Source organism: Filicampus tigris, chromosome 6 (genome assembly GCF_054856515.1).
Source record: "Filicampus tigris isolate MCC_2025a chromosome 6, RoL_Ftig_1.0, whole genome shotgun sequence".
Lineage (NCBI taxonomy): Eukaryota > Metazoa > Chordata > Actinopteri > Syngnathiformes > Syngnathidae > Filicampus > Filicampus tigris.
In genome coordinates this window covers 23537753-23561793 of record NC_141222.1, presented here as the reverse complement: position 1 = coordinate 23561793, position 24041 = coordinate 23537753, and the positions used below count along the sequence as shown (strand labels likewise).

Genomic DNA, 24041 nt, shown 5'->3' with positions numbered 1-24041 from the left:
TATGACAATAGTAACAGTGTAACCAAGAAAATGATTTTTTTCTCTCTCTCTCTGTGACCAGCTAGCGTTCAGCCTTACAAATTCGGCTCTTAAGAGAAAACCTCCACTGAAATACTAAGGAATTGACAAAAATAACAAACATAACCTCCTCCTCCAATGAGGTCCTATTCTCCACTTGCGGCACATTTAGATTCTGTTCCAGCACCCCAGAAACTCTCTGCCTAGCGTGCGTTCCCACCTTTTTGTCTGACAGGCCCGACACCTGGTCCACATACTCCTCCTGGATCATGAAGGCTGCCAGGTTGGCAGTGTAGGAAGCCAGGAAGATGACAGCAAAAAAGGCCCACACTGATACCATGATCTTACTGGTGGTACCTTTGGGATTCTGCACCGGAACAGAGTTGTTAAACACCAGACCCCAAAGCAACCAGATGGCCTTTCCGATGGTGAAGGAGGGACCGCCGGGTTCTGGCAAGCAGGAGGAGAAAAAAACATGGCGGATGAGGAAATGAAGGCGGGAGGGAGCCACAATGCTGATGGAAGTACTGGTGTAGATTCACATTTTTAGTTTGTTGGCGATTGTAAACTTTCCGCTCACTTTATTAGTCTAGTATTGAGCCACATTTGACATTCGAAAAATCTTATCGCACACCAAACAAAAAGTCACAAAAAGGTATTCAACTGTATAGTGAAATTATTAAAAAGGAAGTCAACCCAAACATATTTTTTCAAGAATATGTTCTATGCAAGCCCATTAGTTGAAACAAGACATTTTGATTAATATTGTGTTTGTGGAATAAGTGTTACTCCATTCGTTTTGTCCATCTCTGGAGGCGGCCATTTTGTCACTTTTGTCGAGTGAAAATGACATCACAACTGCAAGGGCTCAGGCAACGAACAAACATGGCTCACCTATTTTCTGAAGCTGAGCCGTGATTGGTCGTTACCTGAGCCCTGAGCAGTTGTGATGTCATATTCAGTCGACAGATGTGACAAAATGGCCACCCCCTGAGATGGCTAAAACGGCGTGGATTTTGCACCTTAACTCATATTCCACAAACGCAATATTAATCAGAATGCCTTGTTTCAACTAGTGGGCCCGCATAGAACATATTCTTGAAAAAAATATCTTTGGGTTGACTTCACAAATGTACGCACTAAATATGAAATATGGCCAGTTCAGTTGAACAAAAAGCTAATGTGCTCATAGGAAGCCATGACTTACTCTATTGTGTGAATGGCAACAGGTGGCTACGCAAGTTAACTGTACCCTCTGTCATCTGGTGGAGGAGCATTTAATCATCCTGCCTGTCACTATACATCACTGGTATAGACAGATAAACACACATACAAACATATGTGTGATTTGCATTAAATAGATTATTGCATCAGATGTATGAAAAACAAATCTTTTCAAACGATAGTCATCGTCAGTTTTGATTGACACGCTTGCAGAGGGTTTAGTGACCTCGGCCAATGAGGTTATGTTTTTGCGACTGATAGTTTGCATTTGCGGCAAAGGAAGAACCCAGATTGTGATAAAATTTAAAAATTGCCCAAAATCCCAAATTAGTATTGACGCTACAAGATACATATTGTTCTAAAATGCTACTTTGAACATTTCTTGTATAGTCCCCTTAATTTGAATAAATTGCTATTTACTTTCCATATCGGAGAATCCCATTGCGTGAGGCTATCAAGTTCCCGTACACGGCTGATCAGTTTGATGCAATGCATTTCCACACTAGAGCAAACGACATCCACAAAAACAAGCATACTGTGTTTTGTTAAAGGAAAAACCTCCATGACAGTGCCAAGAGATTTAGCAGGCACACCCACCGTGTTATTGTGACTGTACGATAGCTGTGCAAGCATCAACCTTAACCTTTAGAGACTCTTCTGCCCATGTATGTATGCGCATGTGTGTGCGTGTGAAGGTAGGGAGGCAGGTATGACAAGCTGGGAGAGGGAGGAAAAAAGGAGGGGGCGGGGCTAGATGTGCTACGGTTGTCAGCATCTGGAGCAGGAATATGCCCGGGATGACAGCCTTACATAACCTAGTGTTTTCGCCCAACATAGGATGCACAAACAATGGAGTATTTCCCTCAGCCAGGAAACATTTTGAAAAGACTACATGAGGAATCGTTACTCCAACTTAAATACTCATTTCACCCCCTAGAGCAAAAAAAAACAAACAAAAAAAACGGCTGTGAACAGCGATAAAACACTTTTTACAGATGACAAATTTGATCTTGAGTGGCTGCTGTTGCACCGGGCCAATTCAATCCTGACAGTCTGGGTCTATCAAACCTACAGGAAAAGAAATAAAACCTAAGAAATCGAATTTGTTGACTTTGATGGGAAAATGGATTGAAACTGGGCCTGCTGCCTCGGACTGCGTTTGACACCCAGCGGCCGGTGGCGCTACGTTCTGCCACGCATTGTTCAAAATGACAAATATTTTCAATGCACGGTAATGGAAGCGCTTTGAGTGCATGCGGCCTTTTTACAAACCGGGAGGAAAAAGGTGGCGTAACGCTGGTGTAATACTTGAGAGCGGCACAGTAAGAGTGGTGTTGGAGTGGGAACAGAGGATCCTTTGGCTCAGTCTTTGACACTTGTCTGATTGTGTTAAACAAACCTTTTCATTATTAAAAAAAAAAAAAAAAAAAAAAGACCTCAAGTGAGTGGCGATGGCAGTAAAATGCTCCATGAGTAGAAACTCGCAGCTCTCCACATGGGCGATAATACAAAAATGGAAAATTCAAGGTAACTCAATGGGGCGCCAAATGACTCAGCGCAAATATGTGCGCGCGTGTTTGCGCAAGCCACTCTCACCTCTGCCGTCTGCCAGGCAGCGATTGTAACCCACCGGGCTGAAGTACTCAAACACAAACACGGCTACGGCGGACACGATCAGCAGCATCACAAACATCATCACCCACACGTCAGCGCTGAAGGGCTCTGCAACACAAGGGCAGTGTTAGGTTAGGTGTTGACTTAACGTTTATACAACTCACAGGGAACCACATTGCGACAGCTGCACAAACCAGTGACAGCCAACACGAGAGTTTGGCGCGTGTTTTGCAACCAAACGGAAATATCACCGAAAAAAAGTCGACTTTACGCCGATCTGATCGGCCTTATCGGATGGGCTGATATTAATATTTGCGTTTTATGCACATTTTGTTATCGGCTGTCTTTATTCACCAATCCGATCGATGATGTCACCAATCATTGATTGGACAGTAAACGAACAACTTGTTTAAATATATACAATATTATATATACATTATATATACAATAAATACATATTGCTCCATCTTGTGATCGTATCGTTTATCTGTTTATTTAAACTTGTCGATTGGTGATCGCCGCCCAAAATTCGGACTAACAAAAAGTTGATATTCTGATGCAATGATGATCTTGAGTCAAAAATCGATTTACTCGGTGTAAAAGGCAGACATCTGTCGGCCATTCAGCTGATGGTGATGTCACGTCTACATTCTAGAAGCAGGTTGGAAGAGGTTTTGAGGAATGGTTCCAGCGGCCCCAAAATAGTGTAATGGACAAGCCACACCACAGGGCGGAACCGTGGTCAGAAAAACAGACGTCGCCATTGACAGACTAACGGTCCGTCGGTGACGGACTGATGAACCGTCACTGATGGACAAGGTTAGTGACGATTACATTGACGAGTGAAAACCCGTCATTCGTCAGCCCGTCATTTTTAAAAGAAGTCACGTCATCCGTCAATAATCAGCAAAACGGGCGTCCATCAGTCTGACGTAATGCCCACCTCTGGTCACTGGCATAGAGAGTTAAACAAAAATGCATTATTTGTTTCCAATAAATCATCATTTTCAGACCAGTTAAGTGAAATTGGATCATTTTCGGGCAGCGCAGTGGACTAATGGTTAGCACATCTGCCTCGTAGGCATAGACTCTAGCTGACCGGTGGCCTGAATAAGAATGAGCAATTTAGTTAATGAATGGATGGATGGATATTTAAAAAAAAAAAAAAAAAAAAAAATCAATAATTGTGTTAAATTAATACTTGTCTGTCAGTCTCAATCAAAAGAGAGAATTATCACCTCAACAAGAACATACCGTGAATCGCAACAATTTGCCTTAGCACAAATAGTAGCTATTTGTAATTGACACTTGTCCATTAAGGTTTGTAATTACCTAAAGATGTCACAAGATGGCAGCAAAGCACTTGGTTGTATGAGACAAGGTCATGGCATGGCGCATGAAGCTCCTTCCCTCAATTCAACACAGTTCCTTGGCCAAAAGATGGCGCCAAAGCAATATTTTTATTAGACATGGCTTTGGCTCGAGCACAAAACAGCGACTAGGTGAGTTTTCATTAAATAAAGCACAGGTTACCCCAAAATCATCTTCTCTCTCAAGTGTCTTCTCACCTAAGAAGGCGGAGGGTGAGACGGTCCCGTTACTACGGGAAACCATGACGCTAATTCCCGTCTCGATGAAGGGCACAGAGAAGTCGATGACCTCGGACCGCTCCTCGTTGATGGTGAGCGAGCCCACCGCCATGTGAGCGTTCTTAAGCACCACCTGACACACGCACACACACAGACCCGGGCGGGGAGGCGGTCAGTGAACGCAACGTGAAGTAGAAGAATTCGATGTGAGGAATAACCACAGAAGCCCCCCCCCCTAAAAAATAAATAGATTGTCCTCCTTGTTCAGGTATATTCAGCCTGAAGTTCTATTACATAAGTCTACGAATAAAAATGTAAAATAGATATGCAGGAATTCTACGTGCCGTTTTATTTTTTCCTTCTCACCCATTATCATCTTCTGTGGTCGTTAGCCGTTTAGGTCATTGGTGCACTTTCCATCAGCATAACCTCAGTACCTTATAGAAATATTACAACATCACGTATAGTAGGCTAGGGGTTATTAATTTGATATCATATCGCACAGATGAACCCATTCCTGTTAGAATGATACGAACGTCACCAGTACTTTTCCATGATCAATGAAGTGGCACGTCAGATTGATTCTTAATGTCTTGATAACGCCTCAAGTTGTGCGTGATTTAACACACAAGCACAGTTTCCCTCTCCATCTCCCATCAGCAGCCTCAGTGTGCCCCACCCGAGGTTGTGTGGAGCTGACGACTCGCGTCCCCTCAGGCCAGGTGGAGGGGGGGGGGAAACATGCGCTCGATGATGTGAAATAGGCAGAAAGCCTTTCAGTTGATTTAATTAGGCCTATCTAAAATGTACATTCCTGCGGGCACAGTGACAAACTCTTCCTGGCTGTGATATCAACAACAAACATCTGGAAAGGGAGCGATTGACGATACAGAATGATAAATTACAAGACAATCCGGAAAACGGCACTGTAATTACGACACTTGCTGATACATCGCTTTTAATTAAAAAAAACAAAAAACAACAAAAAAAAAAACATGCCAATGATTGCGCAAGTCCGATAAATTAGTTAATTTCAGTCTGTAGATGTTTGTTAGGAACGGACAAATCTTGTCTCACTGTTCATACTGATGCTGTTGTGACAAAGCATCGACTAAAATTTCATTGTTTCCAACAGAGACTAAAGTATGACCACATCCTCAACACAGGTGTCTTTATGACCACAACATTGCACAATTATTTTAAGTTCCAGGACTGGAGTCACACAAGACATATTATATTTCAAACACAAACTACAAGTTTTCCCCTTCAATGTGGCAGATGAACAACCAGCAAGTCTGCCGAGGGATCCTGCAGCGTTTGTTTTGTTCAGTGCGCGAGAAGAGGTGAAAGATGTGGCAGGTTAACAATGCTGTTGGCACCTGACAATTTCTGGTCGAGAAGAACATCAGCGTAACTGGGGCAACCTCCCTACTCATGCAACCTGGCTCAGTGTGATTGTTTTTTTGTTTTTTTTTCATTTTTACCAAACTTTAAGGGGTCATCAAGGTTTTGGAGGTATGGATTACATCAAGGTGGCCGTTATGACGGAGCTGCGTAGCATCCCTGAAATAATCTTTCCATGAGGGCGCGGCAAAGAAGGCTGGGAAAATGCATTACATTCTACAGGGTTTATTTAAAGGGGAAAACATTTGTGCTTTGGATTTGAAATATTTCTTTTGTGACATTAGTTCGTTTTCACCATTTGGAGGAAATTCTATAAAAAGAAACCAAGTGGGAAGCAGATTTTGCCAGAAAAATTAAAAGAGGACACTGCAAAAAAGGAAATGTGTGACATCTCGCATCTTGAAATTTTAAAAAATTTGTGAGCCTATTTAATTCTATTTGACTAGGACAGGTAGTTACTCGGATATTCAAAATATCCATTGATGTATATTGTAAAAATAAAATCTGTACATACATTTTTCTCATACTACAAATGTGTTCTATTAAAATTCCAACTTGACTTGCGATATTGTAACTTTAGTCACTGAAAAGTGAATAAGTGAAAAAAGGTGATAACTTTTTTCGTATTACCACTTTCGACAAGAAGGCCTATCTAATCACATTATTCATTATTTTAGTTATTCTCATCATTTTACAACTACATTCTCTTAAAAATATTGTAAACCACAGCGTTCTGATTTTTTTTTATTGTAACGTGAGTCATAGTACATTATAATTGGAAAATACACATTACATACACTTTATGTTACTCACTTTTCAGATATATTAACACGTTAACATAATTTTTGCATTTTTTTTTTTTTTTTGGTTTGACTTTGACTTTACTCTGATAACATATTATGAAAAATCCTCACCTCTCCGACCATTCCATTCCACGTGCCGTTCACCTTCTTGCCGTGTTTACCGTTAGTGACCAGGTAGAGGTCGTAGGTGAACTTAACCGCCTTGGCGATCTTCTTCAGGATGTCGATGCAAAAACCTTTGCAACAGCGCTTGATGTAGATGCCAGAATCGCCCGTTTGGTTGCTGACGGGGTGAAGATGGAGGAGAAATTTAATGTTAAAATATGTCCAACTGCAAGAGTGGTGCTATTCATTTAAATAACAGCATCGAAAAAATAAGTAGAGAGAGTGAGATCACGTCCACAGAACAGTGAACACATTTCACTGCGGGGTGTGATGCAGCAATGTGGTAATAAATAGAAAATGTTAAGAGCCAGGTGACTGTTAAGTAGGGCAAAATAGTGGCTCAAGTAGTCATACAAATGCAAAGCAGCGCTGCAAAGCAATGCTTCTTTTTAAAGGTAATGCTTTATGTACTGTATGTCACTACAAACAGATGTCAAAGAAAGGGCAAAGCATGTTTGATTGTGCTCTTAAAAGACGAAATAAACATTTTTTTTCAGGATTATGTTCTATGCGAGTCCTCTAGTTGAAACAAGGCATTCTGATAAATATTTCGTTTGTGGAATAAGAGTTAATCCACTCGTTTTTAGCCATCTCCGGGGGCGGCCATTTTGTCACTTCTGTCGACTGAAAATGACATCACAGTTGCTCAGGGCTCAGGTAACGACCAATCACGGCTCACCTGTTTTCTGAAGCCGAGTCATTATTGGTCCTTATCTGAGCCCTGAGCGTTTGTGATGTCATTTTTAGTCGACGGAAGTGACAAAATGGCCGCCCCCCGCAAATGGCTAAAAATGGTTGGATTTTGCTGCTCAACTCATATTCCACAAATGCAATATTAATCAGAATCCGGTGTTTCAAGTAGTGAGCCTGTATAGAACATATTCTTGAAGAAAATATGTTTGGGTTGATTTCCACTTATAAGTGAAATGAATGTGCAAAGGCACCTCCACAAGTAGAATGTCACAGGGTTGTGAATTCATATCATACATTTGAGCCACCTTTATGATGACTGAGGCACTTGAATATATTCCATTAATTATGCAATAATGACAACACAGGGGCGTCTGTGACCCAGGCTGCGACCACATGCGTATCAAGGCGCGTGAATGTTTTATCCCTCAATTTACACACCGTAGTTTAATTAGGTCACGGAAAAGTCAACATACTGTAGCTCAGTTCACTTGAAAATCTATTTTCGAAATATTTCGAAATACACTCAGGACCACTTGTAACAATGTCCTCCCTCACCTGAGTTTGAGTTGTTTACGACAAGGCACGGTGTTCCTCATGCAGGTGCCGCTCAGCGGGTCCACGTCCTCCACGATAACAAAAGGCGCCTCCTCCAGCGTGACGATGGACAGGTGGTCCTCGTGCTCCTCCGTCGCCGAGTAGAGCTCGAAGCGAGGCCACACGTGGTACTTCATGGCCAGAGAGCCCTTCTCCCACTTGCCCACCTGCGCGACAAAGAGGCCCCGTGTCGGCCGGAAGATTTTCGGAGCCGAGAGCCGCAACGCCGACGCCGTCTTTTACCCTGTCCCACTGTCTGTCCTTGTCGAGCAGGATGATGACCAGTTTGGGGAAAATCTGGTGGCCCTCCTCGCTGAACGACAGGTTCCGCCCCTCAAACGTCACATTCATGATGTACCTGGCAATTAGATTGCAATCCCGAATGTCAGAACGCGTGCGTGGGATTGAAAACAAAGGATGGCGTTTATTCCAGCACGGTGAACTAGGCGTAATCGCCAGATGCTTCAACATACGGGACACGCTGCGGTATCAGGAGCAGCAGCAGCTTGGTCTCAAGCGAGTGCGTATGTGGGAAATATCACCATCTGAATTCTACACCATGTTCACCTACGAGGCTCTGTTGTCAGTCTGTTTGAGATGTGGACAGGCAGAACAGAAAGAAAAGAAAAAAAAAAAAAAAAAGAAGCAGCCTGCCAAAAAAAGATGAGGTCCGTGGACCAAAATTGTAGCAACGTTCAAACCATAACAGTGGCATAAAAGACACTAAAACCATGTAGACGGAGGATTTGTCACGATGGGGACTCGGATACGACTTCTCTAATGTTTTGAATGTCAAAAGTGTGTACTCGCTGATTACCGATTGGGAGGATTATTGCTATTCTTTCCATTCAGAATCTTAACATATCACCATATCTGTCCATATCATTTCTCTCACTTATTTTTTGCTTACTTTGTGATGCACATAAGCTGAGAAAATCCTCCATCCCTGATATTTTTTCACAAAACAAAGGATTAACACAATAGTCAAGATAACCAAATCAAAGTAGAATGTGAATGCACAACTATTCAAAGCGTAAGCCCTACATTTGAATGCCCATAAGATGGTGCAATCAGAATTCAACTCCAAGTTTCAGTTAAGTCAGCTATAATGTCATGTGAAATGTTATCACATGATGTGTGACCTCACATCAGAGAAAGGATTACTGCTGTATGTTTTATTTTCCATTTTCAAAATGCCTGATTAATGAAGAAGCATTGTACTGAGTTTTGTTTTGTTTAAAGCGGAAGTCAACCCAAAAATGTTCTTGACAACAATATGTTGTATGCGCACCCGCTAGTCTGAACACGGCATTCTGATTATAAGCAGTTTTTATCCATCTCAGGGGACGGCCATTTTGTCATTTGCCGTCGGGTGAAAATGACATCACAGTTGCTCAGGGCTCAGGTAACAACCAATCGCGGCTCACCTGTTTTCTGAAGCTGAGCCCTGATTGGTTGTTACCTGAGCCCTGAGCAGTTCTGATGTCATTTTCAGTCGACAGAAGTGACAAAATGGCCGCCCCCTGAGATGGCTAAAAACGGGTGGATTTTGCTGCTTAATTCATATTCCACAAACGCAATATTAATCCGAATACCGACTTTAGACTAGTGGGGCTGCATAGAACATATTGTAAAGAAAATTGTTGGCTTGACTTCCTCTTTAAGTGTTGAACTGACTTGAACTGACTGTGATGGGTATATACAGTATGACGATTAAGAAGGTTGAACTACACGGGATGTGAGGTGTATGTGCACCATGACTCACTTTTGCAGTTCATTTAAGAGTGTTTGTTGTTCTAACTTATCCATCCATCCATCCATCCGTTTTCTATGCCAGTCTGCATTTGTAGGTACGCAATCTTTAAACGGTCTGGCACAATGATTTTGTGAACCCCCCCCGAGCTACAGCTCGTAGACCCTCGGGGGTCCCCGGGCCAAGAACAGAACAAAACATTCATGTAAAGGTCACACATGCGAAACAGCGCACAGCTAGCACTACATAAATAATACATTTCTTCTCAAATTTAGTTTGTTCTGGACAAAAAAAAAAAAAAATTCCAATTTTGTGCTTCTTTCATGTTGACCTTGACACTTGACAGGAGGTTAAACGTGCTGAGCTCTCTGTGAAGGTTAGATAAAGGAACAATGCAGGATGGTGGTCAAGAAGAGTGGCGGAGGGTGAAGAAAGGAGAAATAGCTCAAGGACATGGCTCCATTTAATGATTTCATGGAAAGAAAAGATGCTGCCTGCCAAGCGACCGTCCCAGCTTTTTGATTGCTCTCCTGCTGACAAGGATGAGGAGGCCAGAGGAGCCGAGGGCAAAAGGTGAACACTGAAAGAGAGGCCAAGCGCCTGAACCTCCTGCGAGGACTCGCAAACGTGTCTCAACAAGTGCGCATATCGTTCTTTTTCCCTCTCCCCCGCCGCCTCTTTCCCTCAGTCTTCCTCGTCGCAAACTGTGGGCCGCCGTCACCATGGAGACGTTCTGCCTCGGAACACAATCCACCGGAGAAATAAATATCTCGTCTGCATACGAGGAGTACTAAATGTATGAGCCCATCATCTTCAAGTGTGAAAAGACAAACACAAGACAATAAATCTATTAAGAAGAGATGAGCAAAGGGCCAAAGATTTAATCACAAGTACCTCCCACTGGAACACTGAGTGGCTCTGAGTAAGATGTCTGTGGCTGTATTAATAACACACCTCTATTTCACGCACGCACACACGGCGGAGCGGAGGCTTCACACTTTGCTGTGCCAACACAATTACTGGTTGCAGCATGCTATTGTGCACGCATGATGGAATAAGCCAGTGTTTTTCAAACTTTTTTTGAGTCAAGGCACATTCATTTCATTGAAAAAAAATCCCGCGGCACACCGTAAAGACATGATTACGCTGCCAGGCACTGGACCGCACAGGCACACAAATTAGATCATTTCCCATGGCACACCTGACGATATCTCGGCACGCAGTTTGAAAAACGCAGTTTCAACAAATATGAAAATATTATTATTAATATGATAATATTAAAATATTAATCAAATACGCATAAGGACAACGAGTCAAAAATGACACATATAGTAATTAATTACTTAATATTAATATATCAATATTAGTATTATTCTAACTAATATGAATATTCCTATTCATATATGAATATTAGTATTATTTTAGCTAATAAAATATTAATATTTTAATACTAGTTAAAGTAATACTAATATATTAATACTAATATTTTTATATTAATAGTATTAGTTTAACTAATCCTAAAATATTAATATTTATATTAGTATTAATATTTCCATACTAATATTGGTATTATTCTAACTAAAATTAAAATATTAATATTAACATTAGTATTATTTTAATTAATATATTAAGGCTAATTAAAATACTACTATTAATATGTTAATATTGAAATATTACCACTAAAATATTCATATTAAACTATTAATATTTATATGAGTCCTATTTTATACTAATATTAGTACTATTAAAATATTAAGATTAATATTAGCATTATTTTAATTATTATTATTATTGTTAATATGTTAGAATTAGTATTATTAAATACTAGGCTAAAAAATGGTTTGACATCTAACTCAATGCCCAAAAAGACAACTTGTCATGGCCCACAGACGAGAATTATCTGTAATTAACTGGAGGAGGACATATCGCAAGATGGGGACACGTGACATGACGACTGTATACACACAGCCAGCCCTCCTCAGCTTCTTATTGGAGGCGCACACCCACAAAGCTATTCTGTAGATTGAATGCATCGCGCGTTAATTCCTCCGGCCCACGTAGAACGCAGATTATTTGTGCCTTGATTGAATGAAATCATTCCCTGTTGACATAGCCGGATTCCTCGTGTGATGGTGCTTTCCAGCGCGGGTGCAAGTAATGTATGGCTCCTGTCACGTTTGGGAAACCGTTGTTTCATTTCGGCTTTTGGGTGATGTCTGAATAGTCGTTCCATCTGTACTTTGAGTGTTCTACCGCAAGGTTTTGTGCGTACACATGGTCAGAGCAGTGGGTACATTTCCGCACGTCTTCATGTACAAGTCCAAACTGATGAATCCCATTATTTGCGTAGTAATAATGTTTGTACACACACTGGAGGCACACTTTTGTGCGTACACACGCTTGCTAAACGAGGCTCTTGGTATGCGCACAATCACAACGCAAGAGAAGGGAGGGCTCGTATACCTCAGCATAATGCCATATAATACGTTGCCATAGCACCCACAAACATCATCTGTGTTGCCATGGGAACAGTCATCCCAGCGGATGAGAGGCATATATGTTTTTTATTGTATATAAACCGGAGTGTTTACTTGCTATCTCTCGAATTCTCTCACTGACAGATCAATGCCTGCGATTCACCTTGAGAGGTGCCGCAAATCACTCATCAATAGGATTCAAGGCCATTCCGTTTGCGTTTCTCCTGCCACGTCAGAGTTTGGACGTGGATGGTATCGATTGCACTTCTGCACTTTCGCCTTCGAATCTACCTCACCTGCGCGTTGCGTTTTTACTCTTTTTAATTTTTGGAGACTATTTTTATCTTATTTTTTATTTATTTAAATTTTTGTTAATCTCTGGGTCGCTTGATCTCGCGGACTAGCATACAGCTAGCGTGAGACGGAAACGGGCTAGCTTGGGGCTAGCTTGGAGCTAGTGTATTAAAATGCCTTCAGACGACAGCGACGAACACAATGGCCTGCTGGAGAAGGCAAATAAGACAATCTCTGACCTAAGAAGGGATATTCGTCGTCTCTCAGAGGAGCTCCATGAGAAGGAATCGGTCATCTCTTGCTTCGCGACCCGTTTCCCCGAACTCTCCGCGGTGGTCATGAGAAGGCGCGCTCGTGAAATCCTGTCGGCGACAATGACGGCTGAGGCGGCTGGCCTCTCGGACACGGCGAAGTGGGATCCAATTGCCTGCCCGGGGCCATCCTGCTCGACACCGTTGCAGAGTGACACCTGGGTCAAGGTGGTGTCCCGCGGCCGGAGGGCCGGGGAGCAACCCCACCGCCCCCAACTGGTCCTGGGGAATCGGTTCGCCGCCCTGGCGAGTGAGTCTCCTGTTCCCATCACTGCACTACAGCAGTCGGAGACACCGACTGCTGCGTCCGACGCTGGGGCTGTGCTCCCAGGGGCTCCCTCGGATTCCCCGCCACCCACGGCGACGACCTCGGCCGGGAACCCCATGTTGGGCGGGTCCGCCGGTGACACGGCCGTCCACTCACGCGTCGGGCTGCTCCGGGACGCGGTGTCCCGGTACAAGGGTGGTCGTCATCACCAGCATCATCGGCGACACTCATCGGTGTCATCCACCGTCTTCACTCGGCCTCGGCGGAGCCATCCTGGACAGTGGGGTCGTGAATCTTCCGCCGGTGGTGAGTCCCTTGGCGTTCCCTCCTCACGTCACCCACCGACCACCGTTATAATTGGCGACAGCACCATTAGACGTACTCACTATCCCGGCTGCGTCACCCGCTGTTTTCCCGGAGCGAAAGTCATGGACATAGTTAACATCCTGCCGGGTGTTCTTGACTCTCTGCCATCATCCATTACCCGGCTCATCGTTCACGTTGGGACAAACGAGACAATACGCCGACAGTCTGAGCAGACGAAGAGAGACTTTCACGCCCTCTTTGCCTTGTTAAGAACCTGCGATCTCTCGGTCTGGGTGAGTGGCATTTTGCCGGCATTGTCTCGCGGAGCCGAGCGCTTCAGCCGCCTTTTAAGCTTGAACACGTGGCTCCTACGCACTTGTGGCCACCTTGACTTTGCTTTTATTGACAACTTTAACCTATTCTGGAATCGCCCGTCTTTTTACCAGCCGGATGGTGTTCATCCGAACTCTCTTGGTAGCAAGATTTTAGCCGCTAACATCCACCATGTCGTAACCAATTCCACTCCCAGCTGACTCTTGTTTACCAATCATACTTCTTCTTCTACTCATAAACGCTGCAATGACAATGTCACTACCATCACTTACAGGCCAATACCAGCTGCTCACAGTACCACCACCCTCACTAGCTCCCCCTGCAGGCCCTCATTATCATTACCACTATCGGACAATTTTCCCATTGAAACCATCACCGGCAGACGCTTCCCTTGCACACACAAACAACGTGGTTTTAACAGTGGTAATCTAGTATATGTTAATACTGCTCATTCGTACCACCATGAGCGCACGTCCAGCACAATAATTAATCTGGCCGTGCTGAACGTGCGCTCCCTTTTAAACAAAACTTTTATCATAAACGACCTGATTTTAGACAATAATTTACATGGTATACTTTTGTCTGAGACATGGCTTGGTACAGATGCTCCAGTTGCTCTCAACGAGGCTTGCCCACCGAATTTTAACTTTTTATTTTCTACAAGGGATGGCAAAAGAGGAGGCGGGACTGCATCAATTTTTATTAATACTCTTTTATCAAAGGAGATCATTTTTAGCAGCTATTTATCGTTTGAACACCATGCCTTTGTTTTTAGCAGTCCCCCTATTCTCTGCATTACCGTCTATAGACCTCCCCATCATTCCACTTCTTTTATTACAGAATTTTCAGAATTCTTATCCATTTTATATTCCAGTTATAACAGAATATTAATAACTGGCGATTTTAATATACACATGGACAACATCTCGGACCCACTATCCAGAGATTTTTCAAACCTTTTAAACTGCTTGGATTTTAAACAGCACGTCTTGCAGCCAACTCACAACAGAGGACACACCCTGGATTTGGTTATAACCTATGGCTTGTCTGCTGGTGTGTCCTCTGTTGTTGACTTGGCAGTGTCAGACCACTACTGTGTCTATTTTAACATCGCCAGTTTTAACCATCTAGCAGTCCCGGTCAGAACAGTGAAGAAACGCTACCTATCTTCTGAGGTGGCAGCAAATTTTATCGAGATCTTAAAAAACACTCCTGCTGACATTTTACCTGCACCCTGTGATCTTATTGTTGACAATTTTAACCTACATCTTAAATCATCATTAGATTCAGTAGCTCCACTTTTAATTAAAACAACAAAAACAAAGACTGTACCCCCGTGGAGAAACAATGCTATCAAAATATCAAAGAGAAAATGCAGGAGTGCAGAGAGGAGGTGGAGAAAAAGTAAACTTACAGTACACTATGAAATTTTATGCGAACAACTGAAATCTTACAATAAAACAGTAAAACTGGCAAGATCTTCCTATTTCTCAAACCTCATTACAGTCAATAAAAACAACCCCAGGGTTCTCTTCTCCACCTTTGAACTTTTAACTAGTTCTGATTTTAATAAGTCCCCACAGAGACCAACAGATGCTCTCTGTGAGGACTTTGCAGACCACTTCAGAAGTAAAATCGATGACATAAGATCCAGTCTTTTAGCCCGTCAAAACACAAGTTTTAATAAACCCGGACAATCATATTTACATGAGGAAACACTGGAAAGTTTTGCCCTGGTTGATGCAAGGACACTTGTTCGAGTTTTCTCCCAGGTAAACCCAACAACCTGCCTTTTGGATCCAATTCCCACATTTCTTTTTAAGACATTTTATGGATTTTTTGAAGAACAAATTTTAAATATAGTCAATTGCTCTCTTCAGACAGGCGTCTTCCCAGCTGCCTTTAAAACGGCGGTGGTGAAGCCCCTTCTGAAGAAGAGCGGTTCTGACCCGAGCGTTTTTAATAACTACAGACCCGTATCCAACTTACCGTTTTTAAGTAAGATTTTAGAAAAACTGGTTTTCATCCAGTTGAATCATTTTTTAAATACAAATAATATTTTGGAGAAATATCAATCTGGTTTTAGGATGAACCACAGTACGGAGACTGCTCTTTTAAGGATCTTAAATGATATTAGGTGCACTGCAGACGTGAGAAAACTCACAGTCTTGGTGCTACTGGATCTAAGCGCTGCTTTTGATACAGTAGATCACCAAATTTTATTAAATAGACTTAAAAATCTAGTGGGCATCTCTGGTACTGTTTTTGACTGGTTTTATTCCTATCTCACAGACCGATATTTCTTTGTAAGTATGGATACTTGTTCCTCTAAAACTCATGAAATTAAATGTGGGGTTCCTCAAGGTTCGATTTTAGGCCCCTTACTTTTTAATCTTTATATGCTTCCCCTCGGGGATGTCATCAGGGGACACGGCATCAGCTTTCACAGCTATGCTGATGACACGCAGCTGTATATTGCCGTGTCTCCTGATGACACAGGACCCATTGATACCCTTTTAAATTGCATTTTAGATATCAAGTCATGGATGGCAGATAATTTCCTACAGCTCAATGAGGACAAGACTGAGGTCTTAGTTATCGGTCCCGAAGGTCAGAGAGAGAAGCTTTTACCAAAACTACACATTTTTAATCCCTCACACTGTGTGAAGAACCTTGGCGTCATTTTTGACTCTGAGCTCAGTTTTATTCCTCATATTAAAAATGTAACCAAGATTGGTTTTTATCACCTTAAGAATATCGCCAGAGTCCGCCCGTTTCTCTCTCAGGCTAACACGGAAGTGCTGATGCATGCCTTTATTTCCTGTCGTTTAGATTACTGTAATGCCCTGCTCTCTGGCCTCCCGAAAAAGAGCATTTCACCACTGCAACTACTGCAGAATTCAGCCGCTCGGGTGCTGACGAGAACCAGAGGGCGGGAGCACATTACGCCAGTTTTGAAATTGCTGCATTGGCTCCCTGTGTGTTTCAGGATCGATTTTAAAGTACTTTTATTAGTTTATAAATGTGTTAATGGTCTTGGGCCATCTTATTTATCTGATTTGCTTTTATCATACCAGCCCTCGCGGATCCTGAGGTCCTCTGGCGCCGGCCTTTTATTTATTCCAAGGGTGAGGACCAAAATGCATGGCGAGGCTGCATTCAGCCATTTTGGTCCTCACCTTTGGAATAGCCTGCCAGAGGATGTCAGGTCTGCAGAGACTGTTGATATTTTTAAGAGGAAGCTCAAGACACACCTTTTTAGTTTGGCTTTCGACAACTTTTAAATAATTTATCTTTTCTTTTGATTGAAGATAATTCTATGTTTTGCTTTGAATGTTTTAAAGCACTTTGAGTTGCATTTTTATGTATGAAAAGTGCTATATAAATAAAATGTGATTGATTGATTGTTGAACCAGCGCCTTTACTGATGCATGCTGGGAGTTGGAGAGCAGCACGGGCCGGCTTGCCTTGTTTTTAATGTTTGGAGCCCATACTATCGACGAGGCTTTTATGAGCTGTTTGATCCCTTCTCATGTCGGTGTTCCCCTCTGACTTGACTGGAAATAGAAATAGGAGGAAAAAAAGGCAACTGGGAGGAGCTACTGAGAGAATCTCACGCAGCTCAATCGCAGTCACGCGCCATGTTTGCGCGCGCTTCACCCACCAACTGTTCACTGCGTGGCTGTGAGGGGAATAGAGACAACCTTACAGCTTAAATATCTTTAGCAGGGTGACTCATGTTGATTCCTGCCTTTTATTGCAGACTGCTTCTAAAAAAAAAAAGCATCACAGTCTGTCGCTGCAATGCAGGGATGTTGAAGTGGCACAGTATACACATATACATATACACAGTATACATATACATATACGTATATACGTATATACGTATATATGTATATATATATATACATATATATATATACATATACATATATATGTATATATATATATATATATATACATACATATATACATACATATATATGTATATATATATATACATATATATATATACATATATATATATACATATACATATATATGTATATATATATATATATATATATATATATACATACATATATACATACATATATATACATACATATACATACATATATACCTATATATATATATACACATATATATACATACGTATATACATATATATACATACATATACATACATATATACCTATATATATATACACATATATATACATACGTATATACATATATATATATACATACATATATACATATATACATACATACATCTATATGAGGGGAAAAAAGTATCGGTGTTGAATGTTTGAATGCCATTACCTTTGTCTTAGGTTGTAATGTAATGCGAAATAAATAAATATGCAAAAAAAGCTAATACTGTCTGATTAAAAAAAAAAAGTTGTTTAAAGCTGCAGCCGACACTTGAGTTCAAAGTGTGGAAAAACTACAGGTTGTAATACTTTAACCAAGGAGCATCAAATCAGCTTTTATCACAGCCAAGGCTAAAATTGAAAAAACGAAATGAAAAGAACTGAAATATTTCATGATGCGCCGCATAAATTGCTTAGCGATGGAAAGCACGACGTCCAGTTGGGAGCCTTTAATAAGAGTCCACTGGTGCGACATGTCGGTTGTGGGGCCCAGTTGAGCTGCAGCCATCAAACAGCAACCTGTGGTGTGAACAGGCGTACTGGTGTAACGCGGGCTCCTCGCTCATTTCAAACTGAGCCAGGATTTAACATGCCAACACGCACCTTCCGCAGCATACCAGCATCAAATATTCATACCGTCTATTTTAAGTCATCACCTGAAATTCAAATGACTCTGCGTCTCTTTTAAAGCGCAAAAACCTTTGACTAAATTCCTAAAAAGGCTCCACTAATTGCTGCTACTGGCAGCACATTTCTACACCAAGAATACTTAAACATGCTTTGAGACACTTACATTTGCGCGTACGTGACGGCAAAAGTAGTGCGTGCTTTGAATTTTACCGTACAATACATCACAAATGTGTGAAAATGGAAGCAAGGAAAGGTGACTGAAAGTAGTGTAAAGTGATAAATACGTGACGCGTCAACGACTTGGCTGCACCTTACAGCACACTTGCTGCCGCGGGCGTCATTAGAATAGAATAGAAGATGAACTGTAATAGAGGCAATAATAAAAAAAACAATGGTCTTGACTATGCGCGTAGGTCAAACCTGGATGGCTAAATTTTGCATTTGCATGAATTATTCTGATGTAACTTGTAAGTATTCATTCATCACGGGCGTCCATTTACTCATATTGTATGTCCTCACTGAACTCGCACACCAATGTTCTTATCAACCTACGTTTTGAAAGATGTACATAATTTGTCAAACTCTGCTGTAAAACAAATGTTTTTACGAAAAGACAAACACTTTCGTTAACGAAAAGCTAATGTCGATTTTTTTTTTTTTCCATAAGCAATAAAGACGTTTTCTTTAGCCCTTATAAATCCCGGTGGCTCTTACTCTGCTCCAAAATAATAATACACTTTCAGAGTTGTGGGGAAAAAAAAAAAATCTATAAAAACAGTCAAAGGTGCAATAACGCACACGTGAATCCATCACTCATGCAATAAGTGAAGAAATACCAGTAAAGGCCACATGAACAACTGATCTGTTCATTTGGTGGCATCGAAGGCACCTCATGAGGATTTGTCCAGAAGCTTCAATGAGCACCACTCAAATGCACAATAATCCATGCCTCTAATAAATGTATAGATATGTATTTATAGAATGGAAGGACGGTTGAAGTGACGTGCGGCGGCTTACTGATTTCCGCATCATTAAAAGGAGCTTTATAAAGAGTCCCGCACTTCCATCCTTCCATCCATCGTCTTTCCGCTTAGCTGGTCATGCAAAATGGGAAAACACTAAGAGACCCAAAAATGGGAAAAATGAGATTGAAAGTGTGTAGCCGTTCCAAAAAAAAAAAAAAAAAAAATCAAATTGATCCTTTGACCTACTTGCATGTCAGAAAAGACTCTGAATACATCAGTGGGACTCCGCATGGCCAAAAAGCACAATGCTTTGGCTTGCTGGCTCACTAATAAAGAGAGGCAGGATTTATCAGACAGCCACTTTTATTGTGGCCATTGAGGAATGCAATAACGCTGCCATGCTGCAGCCGCCGCAGGAGGATATACTTTAAGAGGTGACACAAGCGGAGACTCGCACTAGAGAGGCGGCGCACGCTTCTCGTGGCCCGCAGTGAAGACTGTCTTCTTAGCTTTAAGCTCGCAGCCAGTTTGTGCACGCAGACAGTGGGGGCAAAAAAAAAAAAGCGGCCAAGCTGTCTACTTCTGTGAATATACGGGGTGTCATAAAGAACTCATTTATTACAAAAGCAAATGAACACACAAATCTGAGGAAATCGTTAGAAAACAAGGAGTAGATAGACTCTCGGTTATTTGATTTCATTATTATTACAGTATCGGTATTTTTTTTTTTTTTTTATCATTTAATACACCTCTGTCTGAGCACCATTATTTGTACAAAACTCATCAAGACGTACTTGATTTCCTGCCATGTTCACTGCAGCCACCGCCGGGTGAAGATTTTCCATGGTAGCAAGTCTGTCTCTCTCTCTCTCTCTCTCTCTCTCTCTCTCTCTCTCTCTCTATCTATGTATCATGAAAATGCTTTTCATTTTTTTACGGGCATGTTTTTTTTTTTTTTCCCCACACACTTCGCTCCACTTCCTCAAGTAGCAATCACGTTCCTGATCGAACCCCTACACTGAAAAAAAAAAAAAAAAAGATCCTTTGGATTTACTTAACATAAGAAACTCTTTATGAAAATAAAAATGACTTCTTCAGGCATCCCTGGGCAAAAGTCGCTTTCTAAGCTCGTAAACTGTGTTTGTTTGGTGCGAATGACCAATGTGAATTCAAGTAGTCAAGAGTTGTCAAATAAACATGCAAATCGATCTACAAGTAGGCCCACTGTAAATGCATTAAGCAAGCAAGCCGAACGCACCAATCGGCGACAAAATATGAATCATCACATCTGGATGTTAATGTGTCAGCAGTCACATCAACGTACACGCACGGCATCAACTAATTACCAGAATAATAACATATTCCCCGGAAACTTCCTCTCAAAGAAAGCCCTTAGCGCCTCATCCAAAAACCACTTGGAGCACATTTTCTTATTTCATCCATCTCTCTGTCGGCCCCGAGATAACATCAGATCTCTCGGTTATTTGATTTCATTATTATCACAGTATCGGTATTTAACAAGGATATGTTGGAGCGTGCGACCGGCTCGCTCCGTGAGTATTTAGTGCGTGTGTGTGTGTGTGTGTGTGTGTGCGATGTGTGCCCCGATAAGGTCAAGCAGCCCCCTAAACTCATTTGAGCGCATGACTCACAGGGGCCTCCCATCCCCGTCCATCACCGCTGACAGGATGGCATGTTAATACGCTCTGCATGCAGCCCACTCTGGCCCGTAGCTATCCTCCTGCACCGTGCACAGACATATGGCCTTATTATTGCTTTTGTCTCTCGGGGTGGTTGTGTGTCTACGCGCTCGTGTGCGAGCGGTCGGTGTGGCGCAACCCTGGAAATGCCATTCTTAGTGCATGCGCACGGGAAGCGCACGATTAAGCTAACGCTAGCGCCTTTATCTCCATTAGATTGTGTGTGTGGAATGTGTGTGGAATAGTGCCCCCCCCCCACACACACACACACACACGAGATCAAAATTCTAAACCTTCATTCAGTCTACTTGAGAAAAACCAAACAGTTGACAAACCGCATTGTTTGTTCCCTTACATCCACACACACACGCGCGCGCGCGCAAATAAGGATGATTGAGCGCTCACCCCAAGTCGCGCGGTCCCCTTTGGGGACTGAAATATTCATGTTTGTTTATTGTTATCTCAGTACAGCTGTGAGAGGATGCTGTGACAGTGTGTACCAATGCTCGTGTTATTACAAGGGGGGAAACGTGGGGGAAATTTACAATAATACATCAAGCTCAACATGCGTGCACTGGGGGCATTGGAAGTTTGATCTTTTTTTTTTTTTTTTTTTTTGCGCTTCTCCGCATTTGCAAAACTACAGTGGCGGCAAGCAAAATGAGGAAACGCGGGATGAAAGACAGCAGTGAAGTTTTAAAAGGCAAACCGGCTGAAAAATGGCATCAGTGAGTCTATGCGTTGGTTTAAAAAAAAAAAAAAAAAAACGGCCTTGTGGAAAGGCCGTGCTAAAACCTAATTCCATGAATGTGTTGGTTTGAATCTCCATTTGGTCTTCGCTGACAAATGTGCATGTCCGACGGTGGAAGGTGGAAAGAGTGTTCAACGCGAAGACGAAAAACACTGGCCATGAATTTAAACCGGGATGAATTATTGAACAGCAGTGCTCCTGCTCTTCTGTAATGTGCCAAAAGGCAAAACAAGGATGTTCACGGGAGGAGAACAAAGAATGCTTTTTGTCTCTCAGTAAGTGTTTCTCTATCTGCAGTTAAAAGGTTTCATTGTCCTGCTTAACACACTCTCCTTGGGTGTGGCGTCCATGTGTGGGTGTGTGTGTGTGTGTGTGTGTGTATTCAAGCTCTTGGCGAAGCGCATGCGCGTTGCCGCTGCACTGCATCGACTGTTTGTCGGCTTCAGGCAATGAAAGTCCGACCATGATTTCGTTCTGCTGGACTTGGACTCCAATTCTTAAGATTTCCCCTGTTATTGATCAACTTACATTCTAGCTGCGTGCAAGACAACATGATTTTTGAACTCAAAAACTACAGTTCACAAAAGGCTCGATCCTTCACCGGGCTCCAGCTCAGTAGATAAAGAATCCCCACATTTTAGCAGCATAGTAAGTGGAGATGATGGCGATGCATTCTAATCAAATCCTTGCCCACCTGAGTATTTCCTTCGAGTGGCCAGTGTTGATGTTCTTCTTGTCGGGGGTCCCGAAGCAGCTGGATTTCATCAGGGTGTGAGGCCCCCGATCCAGTATCATGGTGGACGTCGCCGTGGCAATGACGGCGACGGCATCCCGCACCCGGGCTTCAATGTTGTAATCCCACTCGTCGTATGACACCGAGATCAGCCCTGAGTGGGGAAAGGGCATGATCGAAGAGGAAATGAGAGGCTTGGATTCTTGCGTGAAAATAATTGACGCCCCCACCAAAAAAGAAAACGTTTATAATTGCCTATATTCATAGTTTGAATTGTTAATATCCTACAACTATGATCCCAAAACACACTTGAAACACGTTGTTCAACATTACGCCATTACTTTTCGAGCGGCCAAGTTTTTTTTTTTTTAAAGATGAAAGCTCAGGATGGATTCCAGAGAAAAAAATAAATAAATAGGTGCATTTGTGAATAGCAAAGCTTGGTGGGGTCCACTATAATTGTCATTCAAATGGAATGAAATACATATCAATGGCTCAAAAACAACCAGCTAAATTATAATACAGCTGATTGGACAGATGCAGCAGGTTGATTTTGAGGAGAGACGGAACAGACGTATACAAACAATGCAGCAAGGGTCCCTGGAAATCTTAAACGAGAGTCTAGGAAGAAGTGTAACGACAGGAATTTAATGAAAATCTGTGTACTGCACTCAGCGGAACCAAAGCTTCAATACGTTATTACGTTTTTAAGATGCTTATATGTATGTATACGTGTAGATCTTTGTTTCCCTCAAGAGGAACACATGAATGAAAAAGTCTGTGAACACGGAGACCGTGGTTCTGCCCTCAGCTCATTTTGTTATGCTCGGCTATCCAAGCGTGAGGAAGCACTGATGTCTGCATGCATTTCTCTCACCCATAAACCGGAGCATTTTGGGGGTTATGGTCCTTGGCTGGTTTGCGTTTTATTCCCACCTTTCAAATTCGGCGGAAACAGATGCACTTGGCGCTCGCTTGTTGTCAGGGCTGACTTCACAGCTGTCAATGGCTGCTTGTCTGTCTATGTTTTACTTGTCCAGGAAATTATAATTAATTGGTAAAGGAAGAAAGGAAGAAAGAAAGAAAGAAAGAAGGAAAGAAAGAAAGAGAGAAAAAGAAGGAGAAAAAAGGAAACAGAGGGAAAGAAAGAAAAAGAAAAAAAGGTGGGCAGAAAGAAAGAAAAGGAAAGAGAGACAAGGAAAGCGAGAGAAAGAAAGAAAGAAATAGAGAAAAGGAAACAGAGAGAAAGAAAGAGAGAG

At 42.1% G+C, this 24041-nt stretch overlaps 1 protein-coding gene across 2 annotated transcripts in view; it reads right to left on the bottom strand.

Moving 5' to 3' along the window:
• grin2bb (glutamate receptor, ionotropic, N-methyl D-aspartate 2B, genome duplicate b) overlaps positions 1–24041 on the bottom strand; it is a 101950-nt gene that overhangs the window by 13885 nt on the left and 64024 nt on the right. For both annotated transcript variants that reach the window (XM_086032871.1, XM_086032872.1), the window contains 7 exons: positions 22744–22936; positions 8348–8462; positions 8066–8271; positions 6764–6935; positions 4425–4578; positions 2839–2964; positions 239–468 (listed from right to left, as the gene is read on the bottom strand). In XM_086032871.1, coding sequence (XP_085888997.1) covers positions 239–468; positions 2839–2964; positions 4425–4578; positions 6764–6935; positions 8066–8271; positions 8348–8462; positions 22744–22936 — 1196 coding nt within the window. The remainder of the gene's footprint in view (positions 1–238; positions 469–2838; positions 2965–4424; positions 4579–6763; positions 6936–8065; positions 8272–8347; positions 8463–22743; positions 22937–24041) is intronic.